The following is an 11,287-nucleotide window of genomic DNA, read 5'->3' as shown; positions in this document are numbered from 1 at the left end:
TTTTTTTATTATATATTGAGATAATAAAAATAAAGATGAAATTATAAAAAATTCTAATATTGAACGTGTACATTTATTTGATTATAAGATTAGTACAAAAATATTACTCAATTAATTGAATAATATATGACTTGTTTGTCTAAAATTATCTTAAAAAGATCTATAAGTAATATGACTTATATAATTATATTATGACTTATATAATTATATTATTACTAAAATAAATATGAGAAAATGAGAAATAAATTAATTGTAATTATTATAAAAATAAATTCAACGACCAATGCTTAACTTAATTATCATAATAATTATTAGGCAATTATTATTAGTCAATTACACTAATATATGTGTAATTATACTTTTATACTTTAAGTATATTCATTTTCCCCATATTGCATTTAGTTTTATCTTCCTCCTCCATATTTGAATGAATTAATTTTGATTATTATAAAAATCTAACAACCCATGTTCAATTAATTTTTTTAAAGTTTAAATAACTTAGAGTTTTCAAAAGGAAAGTATAATTAACTATTAAAGTTTTTAAATAATTTTCAGTCAATTAGTAATATCCTTTTCTTTTCCCGATAAATGATTTTACTTTTATTAATAGTGTTGATACGTGAGTATACATATTATCAATTTATAGATATTAGTTAATTTCTATTTTACATTTTCTTAACAAATAAGCTTTATTAATTATTTGACCAATAAAATATTTCATTAATTGACTACAAAAGTTTAGGCGGGGAATGAAATAAGAGGATTTTACTTTTATATATAGTATAGAATATAGATTACGATCTTTTTATATTTTAAATCAATTAGTAATATCATTTTTCTCGGAATAATGGTCAAATAAACCACTGAACTACACACGAAACTGCAATTAGGCCATCGAACTCAAAAAAATGCAATTGGATTCCTGAACTATATAAACTCATGCAATTAAGTACAAATTGACATGTTTTTTTTTTTAAAAAAAAAAGTCCAAATTGACCTGTTTACCTACAATTGTGATGACATGGTGGTTACTAATTTTAAAATAAACTTTTTAAATAATTTTAATTAAAATAATTAAATAATAATAATAATAATAATAAAATTTAAAAAAAAAACAGACGTCTCCGGCAGTTCTTCTGTTTTTTTTTTTTTAAATTATTAGTGCCGATTGTTATGTGTAAATTAATATTAGGCAACCTTATCTAGGAAAAATGAAAAGAATTACGTATTAATATTTACCTTATTTTCGTTCCATTTTTAATTGATGATGTAGAATATTATTATTGAAATATTTCCGTTTCATTTTTAATTTCCGTTCCTTTTTAATTTATCTTTAATATTGTTTATAATATGCCTTTATTATTTCGACATTCAAATTGTTACCATCCCTAGTTCAAAGTTAATCACCCATGATCCTTCAACTATCAAATATTATTATTATTATTAAATTCTTATTATTGATCACCTACGGTCCTTCGACTTTCAAATTATTATCGTCCGTAGTCCAAAGTTAATCACTCATAATCCTTCAACTATCAATTATTATTATTATTATTATTATTATTATTATTGTATTTAATAAAATAAAAAAATTAGAGAAATGAAAAACTGAAAGAATGGAGAAATAAAATAAAAAATTAGAGAAATGAAAAACTGGAAGAATGGAGAAATGGAAAACTGGAAGAATGGAGAAGGAAAACTGGAAAAGGAAAAACAGAGAAATGGAGTAAACGACCCTTTAATACCTTCAACTCCAAGTTCAATATTTGATATCTTCTGCCTGCATGGGCAACGCAGTTAGTCACAAGGGTGGAGTTTGAGAACAATGACTCGGGATCGAGTCTCACCAGTGGCAGTGAGGGGGTTCCTCTTCGTGCGCAGTAAGCAAAAGTTTGACCTTTCAAGCTACATTAAATGAGATATATATATATTGTTATATTAAATATAAGAATTTAAAATAAAAAAAGTGATATCAGTGAACTGTAGAAGTGGTAGGAACAATAAAATTAATATTGTTATATTAAATATAAGAATTGAAAAAAAAGTGATGTCAGTGAACTGTAGAAGTGGTAGGAACAATAAAATTAATATTTTTTGTAAGAAAAAAAAAATCGAGACATATCTTCATTTGGATTGGACGAAGAAGCCCAACCTATTAGCTTCTTCGTCCAAATAACGGAGAAGTCATGCCTTGTTTCTCCATTTGAAGATTTTATTTCTTTTGTTTAAATTGTATTTTTAATTTATTTATTCGAATATAGATGTCACTGCAGTACCAATTAGGATCGCATGTAAATTTTATTCGATTTATTTATACCAAATGCATGTTTACAAGTTAATTGGCTCAATTATTTTAATGTGAAAAATTAATTGGCTCAATTTCATTAATTTGACAAGTTGAACTATCTAATTAAAACTTTTTATAATTTATTGATCTAATTTTTATTTTTCTTTTTAAAAAAAATAATAAATGAAATGTGACATGCCTATTCCCTAAAATAGTAAAATGAATAAAATGACGCATCTTGATTTGTGTCACCAGTTCAATGTAATCAAGTAAAAGTTGCTTTTCGCAAAGTGATGAGTGCATCAACCAAAGATATATACCTATTAGGTCAAACATCATATCTTAATTAAAAGAAATAAAATGATTTTATAAATTCCTTGAATTTGGTTCAATCTTCGAATAGAAAGCCAGAAATATTTTACTTTTACCGTAACAAGTGATCGAAAATAAAAGCAACATAGGAAATATATGAAAACTACAGGATTTACTATTCTTTTTATCTCAATTTATATAACTTAATCATTATTCATTAATCAAATAAACTTTTCTATCCTCGTATTTTAAAATAATTTTAAAATAATTTTTAATGTAAATTTTTTAATTTAATACAAAGTAGTACCTTTATTATTGAGACCCATGAGACAGTCTTACACAAGTGTTACCCTTAAGATAATAAGATTTTAAAGAATACATATTAGACACCTCCATTAGAATTTCACACTCCACTCTTTTAATTATTTTAAAATCTTGGTCAGTACAACAATCATCGCATTAACTACTTGCAATGATAGCACTTCTATTAACCATAACTCTTTATAGCATTAGGTGACTTGGTGATACCTCTTTATAGCTTAGGGTGAGACAAGACACGAATCATTTAATTTGTTCCAATAGGTTCTGACGGTAAATAAGTTACCGGAGTATATTGAGATTTGAATAGCAATAGTGGAATACAATAAGTAATCACTACAAGAGCGTTTGAGGGCAGTAGTGTTTGTGTACAATGGTATTTTCTGAGGTGAATGATCTTGAGTATAGTATAGTAGTATTGAGTATTATAAACAAAGTCTCCCCATCCTCTACCACAAGTCTGCTACTTAGCTTATACTATGGCTGTAACGACTCTTCCTCTAGTGAGTGTAATGGAGTGCTAGTAATGGTGAGCTGCATTGAGTGCTAGTAATGGTGAGTTGTATTGAGTGCTGGGTTGTGATAATGGAGAGTTGTTGAAGTAATTATCATCCCATCAATGTGTCGTCTTTGTGTAACGGGTGACCGTTTGTTGCCTTCGGGTCAGTGCTAATGATTCGGGTCGGGTGCTGATGCCCAATTATCCTGTCAGGTTCTTTACATGTTATTTTCGTAATAGCACTTCTACGACCTTCACCCATTCATAGCAAAGGTTGGACAAATTCACCATTTTGTTGCCAAGATTATTATCATTAGGAATAAGGTGCAAATTGGCCACTGAACGTAACCTGAAAATGCAATTTGGCCACTGAACGAAAAAAAGAAAAAAGAAAAAAGTGCAATTAGACCACTGAACACTTCAAATGTATGAAATTTCACCTGATAGCATATTACCATCCATTTCATCAGGTTGCATGCTTACGTGGATGGTGAGTTGGCATTTTTTATAATTATTTTTAATAATAAAATTTAAAAATAAAAATAAAAATAAAATAAAAAGAATTAAAAAAAAAAGAGGTGGGGTGGCCGCCAACCGGAGACGAATTGAAGGAGGAGAGGAGGAAGGGGGTGGCCGCCGGCCACCTTTTTTTTTTTTTTTTTTAATAATTACATTCAATTATTTTTATTTTTAAGTTTATTATTAAAAATTATTTAAATATGCCAACTTACCCTCCACATAATCAGACAATCTGATGAAATGGATAGTAACAGGCTATCAGGTGAAATTGCATGTATTTGAAGTGTCTGGTGGTCTAATTGCACTTTTTATTCGTTTAGTGGTCTAATTGCATTTTCAGGTTATGTTCAATGGTTAATTTGCACTTTATTCCTTATCATTATAAACCATAGTTGCACTTAATGTTAGGACAAACCGCATCTTACACATCTCAAGTGTTTACACTATTTAAAGATGGCAAATCATAGTTTTTGCATTGTGGGCCTTGGTAGTTACCATATTATATGTTTTCTATTAATTTTTAAATAAATTGCAGAAACATCATATGTTAACTATAGACACATAATATGTTAATTGTAGGCACTTAATATGCAGTTAACATATTATGTGCATGTAATACAGTTAACATATTATGTGTCTTCAATTTATGTACAGACACATAATTTGTTTTTTTTTTTTTTGAGTAGTACTGACTCTATTACAATATAGTATACGCATAATTTGTTAATTGCATGCACATAATAGGTTAACGGCAGACACATAATTTAAATGTGATTTTGGATTAGATTTGCACCTTGTATATAATTTGCGGAGACCCCATATGTTGATTGATTTAGTGGTGGGTTCTAAAGAACCCATTGTGCACAAGAGGCTCTCTCTACTCACTTAAGAAGAAATAATTTTGACAATTTTTAAGAATAAGTTGAAGGAATTTTAGCCCATATTTTTGAGAAAATTTTGATTCAAAACACATTAGAAAAAACGTATAGTATAGTTTAATTTTACTATGCTTAAATTATTCAAGGGTTACGAAGATCATTAGTAAGTTCAATGAAACGTTTTGTAAAGTTTTGGATCTCAAAATTCAAGACTCTATGAGATAAAAATTTTCTTAGGACATGAAAAGTTCCAGAATAATTAATTATGTGATATGCACTTCTTGTGAGTAGTGATAAACAAATCAACACTGATAACCAAATGTAACTATAATTGATGATCAAAAGTGAAATAAAATCATGCTATACAAAAAGGAAAATATTGTAAGACAGTACACCACTAGTCCGAACATGACATAGAACTAGAGACGTGATTTTCTCTCTAGCTTTACACGATTTTCTTACCGTTTTTTCTAGCTTATTTTTGGTAACCCCTTCTCCTGCCCTAGCCGTTAGCGGCGGCTTACGGTGGGTGTGGCGATGCCGCCGTCGCCGGGCGCAGAGGCCTCGCCTCAAGACGCGGCCATGACTGATGGTGAGCAATCACAAAGGGTGACTAAGAAAGTCAGAACCATGAAAAGATCATTTGCGGATGCTGTTGCTTCTCAACCAACTTTCACCGTTAACGAAAGAGATAGCCAGGGAGCAGAGGATTACGAGTGGGCTTTTGAGGAGCCTGAGATTGAATAAGATTCCGAATAGGAGATGCATGAGGAATCCGATGGTAGGTCTCGAGTGCATTTTCCGAAGGAACTCAGGAGAGAACTTTGCCAGGAATGGCGCCTTGCGCTGATCATAAAATATCTTGGAAAGAATATCAATTTCCACGTACTGCAACAACGCCTCCCCTCCATCTGGGGACTGCAGGGCCGTCTCCACTTAATCGACATTGGTTTCGGATGTTTTGTCGCAAGATTTGACAACAAAAAAGACTACCTACATGTCCTTCTTGATGGGCCATGGAAGATTTTCGACAACTATTTGATTACACAACGGTGGGTTCCCGATTTCAAGGCCAGAACGGCGAAGTTCGCAAAGATGGCAGTTTGGGTTAGACTCCCGGAGCTTTCCGTCGAGTATTTCAGGGATGATACTATCAAAATCATTTTGGGTAACATTGGAAAACCCTTGAAATTGGATCGGACAACTCTTATGAAAGAACGCGGACGTTTCGCGAGAGCTGCAGTTGAGGTTGATCTAGACAAACCTCTCGTTTCAGAAATATGGGTACGTGATGAAGTGCAGCCAGTCATTTACGAAGGTTTGCACATGGTGTGCTTTGGTTGTGGCGTTATTGGGCATTGGGAACAGGATTGTTCCCAAGGAAAAACTGTTGCGGGGGAAACAACTACTACAGACCTTCCTGCTCTGCCGGAATCTGAGAAGGATGGGGACCAGCGAGCGGAACCGGTGGCGCCGAAAAAATCGCAGGCTGTGGAAAGACAACGCTATGGTTCCTGGATGCTTGTTACCAGGAAGTCTAATCCTCCGAAACAATACACTAACCCGCGACGAGAGAAACATCAATCTTCCACTACAAACCGTAAAGGGAACCAATTCGCAAGCTTGGCTGAGGTAAATAACAATGCAAACCTCAACCACATTTCCCGCCCGAAGGGTAAATCGCCAGGTGATGCTGCGGGTGTTCCCTCACGTAAGGCTTCCCCCCCCCCCTCTAACTCTGGTCACAACCCCAACCCCACGGCTCCGCCTAAACCCAACGGGAGGCACCGGTCTGACCGCCAAGTGGCTATGCCGAATGGAAATGGTCGCGGCGGTGGTCGAGGCGGCAACCAGCCGGCAAGGCGGGGCAAAGGTAAGTATGTAGGGAAAGGCGTTCAAACGAACGTAGCTGAGACCTCCGCCGCTGGCGCTTGGCGTGGGTCTTTAGAAAATGCTGGTATTTTCCAGTTTGGCGGTTGGCAGGCCCCCTCTACGGAACTGCCCACGACTAACCCCCACAACTTTGATGGAGGGTCTTCGTCTCGTAGTACGCTTGGGGAAGGCGGTCACCAAACTTCCACCCCTTCCAACCGTTCCTTATGAAGATCATCTCCTGGAACTGTAGGGGTATTGTCAATGGTCGTGTGCAGAGGCACGTCAAAGAGCTTCTTATCGCGACCAAAGCCGATGCCTGTTGCCTCCTCGAGATTCGATCGGCTAAGGCGGATAAAATGATCCGCCAAGCCGCTAACCTTGGTTTTAATAATCATTTTCTGGTTGAGCCTATTGGTTTTGCAGGTGGTCTTCTCCTTTTCTGGAATCGGAGTCTGGTTGAGCTTGAAGTTATTAGTCATAGCTCGCAAGCTATTCACATGAAAGTGAATAACCTTCCGAAGGATTGTTTTATCACCTTTGCTTATGTCAGACCTAATGTTTTAGCCAAGTGCAGGTTTTGGGATAATTGTAAAACTTTTGCTACCATCGCTCAAGGCTCCTGGGTTGTTATGGGGGACCTCAACGACATTGCCACCGAAGAAGAGCAATGGGGTAGCAACTCCGTTAACGGCAACAACCTTCAACGGTTTATTGATGCCTACAGTGATTGTGGGCTTATTGATCCGGGCTCTACAGGTCCCAAGTTTACGTGGTGTAGGCAGGCTGGTAATAGAGTCATACAAATGCGGAAACTGGATAGAGCTCTCTTTAATATTAGGGCACAACTGGATTTTCCGAAAGCCAAAGTGATGGTGCTCCCCCGGTTGTTTTCTGATCACAACCCTATCATGTTTATTGATGAGGCAGGTAACCCTCCTAGCAGGAACAGTCGCCCGGTCCGGTTTGAAGCTGCATGGCTGGAACGTGATGACTATAAACTCATCTGGAAAGAGGCTACAAATGATGTCAGCAGACCTATTCACGACATCATTTCTATGGTTACTAGCCAAAGTCTGTTTTGGAACAGGAATGTCTTTGGCAACATTTTCAGTCGTAAGAGAACTCTTGAAAATAAAATTAAAGCGATCCAGAGTGACATTAATTATGCCTCGTCGAGTGTCCTCCAATCCTCTGAGAGACACCTGATTAAGCAATTAAACGATGCACTGGACCAAGAAGAAATGCTTTGGTTTCAGAAGTCGCGGAGGGACTGGGTTAGAGATGGCGATCGGAACACTCGGTTCTATCATAACTCGGCATTAATTAGAAGGAACAGGAATCGTACCAGGTTTCTCAAGGTAGAGGGAAGTTGGACTGATGACCCCGCCATTTTATCTAGTCACATTACTAACTTTTTCTCTTCTCTTTTCTGTAGGGATCCTAATGGCCCCGATGACACTTTGCCCCCCATTGATGAGGCTCGAAAAATCTCAAGGGCACAAGCAGATTCCCTGGTTAGACCAGCGTCTCTTGATGAAGTTAGAAAAGCAATTATGGGCATGAAGAATTTCGAAAGCCCCGGACCTGATGGGATCCCCGCGCTGTTCTACCAGCATTTTTGGAATGAGGTCGGTATGGCCCTAACTAATATGGTTAATCAAGCCCTGGCCACTGGTACCGTCAATAGATCCCTCCTCCATGCTTATATGACACTTATCCCTAAGAAAGAAACTCCTGAATCGGCGGCGGATTTTCGCCCTATCACTCTCTTGAATGTGGCTTTCAAGGTTATTTCTAAAGTTCTGGTGAATAGAATGAGACCGATCATGTGTAACCTTATTGGGCCCCATCAGAATAGTTTCTTACCGGGCCGCTCCACTCAAGATAATATCATCCTTACTCAAGAAGTGGTTCACACTATGAACAGAAAACGAGGAAAGAAAGGGTACATGATAGTTAAAGTGGACCTCCAGAAAGCTTACGATAGTGTTGCCTGGTCGTTCCTGGAGTCGACCCTGGTGGATTTTGGGTTTCCGAGACAGATGGTGGAACTCATTTCTTTCTCCCTCCGAGAAAGTGATATTTCCATACTTTGGAATGGAAGGAAGCTCCCTCCATTCAGCCCGGGGCGAGGGCTGCGTCAAGGGGATCCCTTGGCACCGTACCTCTTCAACCTTGTCATGGAGAGACTAGCATATGAAATCCAATCCAAAGCTAATGCCGGCCGGTGGAAACCTACCCGCATTTCGAGAGGGGGCATTGGCATTTCCCATCTCTTCTTTGCGGACGATCTCATGCTTTTTGGCGAGACTTCGGAAAGACAAGCCAACATCATGAAGGAGTGCCTCAAAAACTTCAGTAGGGCCTCAGGCCTTCAGGTAAATCTCTCTAAGTCTCTGGTCTACTGTTCCCCTAATGTTAATGCAGGTACAAAGAAGATTATAGGCGATAAGTTGGGCTTTCCCCTAGCTTCCAATCTCGGTTCGTACCTGGGAATCCCGATGCTCCAACAACGGGTGTCGCGGACTACGTTCACCAATGTGCTTGATAAAATGAGAAGAAAGTTGTCCACCTGGAAAGCCAAGTCTCTTAGTATAGCGAATAGAAGAATCTTGGTGCAGTCCTCCTTGTCAACGGTTCCTACTTACTCAATGCACTCAATGGCGCTACCAGTAAGTACTTGTAACGACATCAACAAAATTTGTAGAAACTTTCTGTGGGGACACGATGAAAGTTCTAGAAAACTACATACCGTTAGTTGGTCCGAGGTGTGCAAACCCCGCGATGCAGGAGGACTGGGCCTTAGACGAGCTCGAGATTTTAACTTGGCCTTCTTAACCAAGTTGGCTTGGCAAGTGTCCTCCAACCAGGATAAACTCTGGGTCAGAGCTCTCTGTGACAAGTATGTTAAAGATGGAGATTTTCTTCAAATCCAGACCAGTCCTAATAGCTCTTGGGGGTGGCGAAGCATCCTTAAAGGCATATCTATTTTATTGGAAGGCTCCAGATGGAAAATAGGACAGGGTGACTCTATCAACTTCTGGCACGACAAGTGGGTGGGTGACCTACCTATTAACAGTGAGGAACATTATTATTCCGTAAAATATGGACTCCCTCAAAGTCAAGGACGTGATTACCCAACAACGATCCTGGGACTTGACAACGCTGACACAGCTTCTTCCTGATGAGCTAGTTGACAAGATTCGCGCAATTCCTCTCCCTGTCACAGACAATCAGGTAGACTCTATTACCTGGCCTTATTCTACCTCTGGTGTTGTTTCGGTTGCTTCGGCCTTTTCTTTCGTTGCAGGTCTTGACAGCGATGACACCTCACATGAGTGGATTTGGCGCCTCCTTTGTGCTGAAAAGATAAAAATTTTCCTTTGGAAAATCTCCAAGAACGGCCTCGTAACCAACGCGGAGCGGACGAGACGGGGGCTGGCGGCGGAGGCCGATTGTCCATGTTGCGGGTTTCATGAAGAATCCCTTGATCACATTTTCAGACAATGTGTTACGGCGCTGGAATGCTGGGGTAAATCTTCTCCACCAACATGGTTCACAGCTGCAAACCATCTTCCCCTCTCTGACTGGATAAAGATGGCGTGCACAAGATTTACCGGAGAAGGACAAAAAGCGAGTTGGAGTTTAGATTTCCCTTACATTCTTTGGCATATCTGGCTAGCACGGAACAACGTCGTCTTCAACAGAGTGACTACTCATACTGACGAGATTCTCAGACGGGCTGCGTGTGATGCAATGGAGGTAAGACAATTCCTGACTAAGAGGAAAGGCACCCTCACTGCGACACAGACCTGAGTTGCATGGTCTCCTCCTCAGCACGGCTTCGTCACTCTCAACACGGATGGTTCAAGAAAAACGTCGACAAGGCTGGCGAGTGCAGGTGGGTTAATTCGCGATCACAACGGCACTTGGCTAGTAGGCTTCATTGCCAATATTGGCACTACTTCTAGCTTTGTTGCGGAGCTTTGGGGCATCAGAGAATGCCTCCTCATCGCCAAACAGCGGAACTTCGAAAGAATTATCGTGGAAACGAATTCAGAGACTGCTTGTCAAGCCTTGAGGGAGAGTCAGACTAACAGTACCAATGAGCATACTTTAATCTTGATTGCAAATCTCTCATTGGGCAGTTTAGCAACATCAAGATCATTCACGTATTCCGCGAAGGGAATCAATGTGCCGATCGACTGGCTAATTGGGGTCACGGCGGTCCATGGGGTACAACCATTTTGGAGGAACCTCCGGAGGGTTTACGGGATCTTCTTCTTCGTGATTCGCAAAGTGTAGCAACTAGCAGACATCGCTAGTATTTGGGACTTCGGTCCCTTCCCCTACCAAAAAAAAAAAAAGTACACCACTAGTCCACTATGTCTAAATACTTCCCGCATAATGCGTCTTGCAATAATTAAGAAAAATTCAAAATTCAAAAAAGAAAACATATCTAATAAACAAATTTTAACTAACGTGCCGTACGTTACAACACTTATATATATATAAAAGAAGACCAGGCAACGAATTGAAGAACGGATAACGACCTAAGTTTACAAATAAAAAGCTATATACATTAAAAAGGCTAGCTAG

At 38.3% G+C, this 11,287-nt stretch overlaps 2 protein-coding genes across 2 annotated transcripts; both read left to right on the top strand.

The window, feature by feature from the left end:
• The first annotated feature begins 5,575 nt into the window (after positions 1–5,575).
• Positions 5,576–6,916, top strand: LOC116023587. The gene has a single exon (XM_031264589.1). The coding sequence runs from the start codon at positions 5,576–5,578 to the stop codon at positions 6,914–6,916; it is 1,341 nt and encodes a 446-aa protein (XP_031120449.1).
• On the top strand, positions 6,913–10,993 carry LOC116023586. The gene is made up of 3 exons (XM_031264587.1): positions 6,913–9,744; positions 9,863–10,450; positions 10,526–10,993. Exons 1-3 carry the CDS (start codon positions 6,913–6,915, stop codon positions 10,991–10,993), a joined length of 3,888 nt encoding a protein of 1,295 aa, XP_031120447.1.
• Positions 10,994–11,287: the final 294 nt, after the last annotated feature.

Source organism: Ipomoea triloba, chromosome 6, assembly GCF_003576645.1.
Source record: "Ipomoea triloba cultivar NCNSP0323 chromosome 6, ASM357664v1".
Taxonomy (NCBI): Eukaryota; Viridiplantae; Streptophyta; class Magnoliopsida; order Solanales; family Convolvulaceae; genus Ipomoea; species Ipomoea triloba.
The sequence above is the reverse complement of the archived record's forward strand: the minus strand, read 5'-3'. Positions and strand labels throughout refer to the sequence as shown.

What these genes read in the sequence shown, in the direction of transcription:
- LOC116023586 (XM_031264587.1), top strand. Translation starts at nt 6,913, where the DNA reads ATGAAGATCATCTCCTGGAACTGTAGGGGTATTGTCAATGGTCGTGTG. An exon ending in ACTTCTGGCACGACAAGTGG is followed by an intron (nt 9,745 to 9,862) that starts GTGGGTGACCTA and finishes ACGCTGACACAG; the next exon opens with CTTCTTCCTGATGAGCTAGT. An exon ending in CTGCGTGTGATGCAATGGAG is followed by an intron (nt 10,451 to 10,525) that starts GTAAGACAATTC and finishes TCTCCTCCTCAG; the next exon opens with CACGGCTTCGTCACTCTCAA.
- LOC116023587 (XM_031264589.1), top strand. Translation starts at nt 5,576, where the DNA reads ATGCATGAGGAATCCGATGGTAGGTCTCGAGTGCATTTTCCGAAGGAA.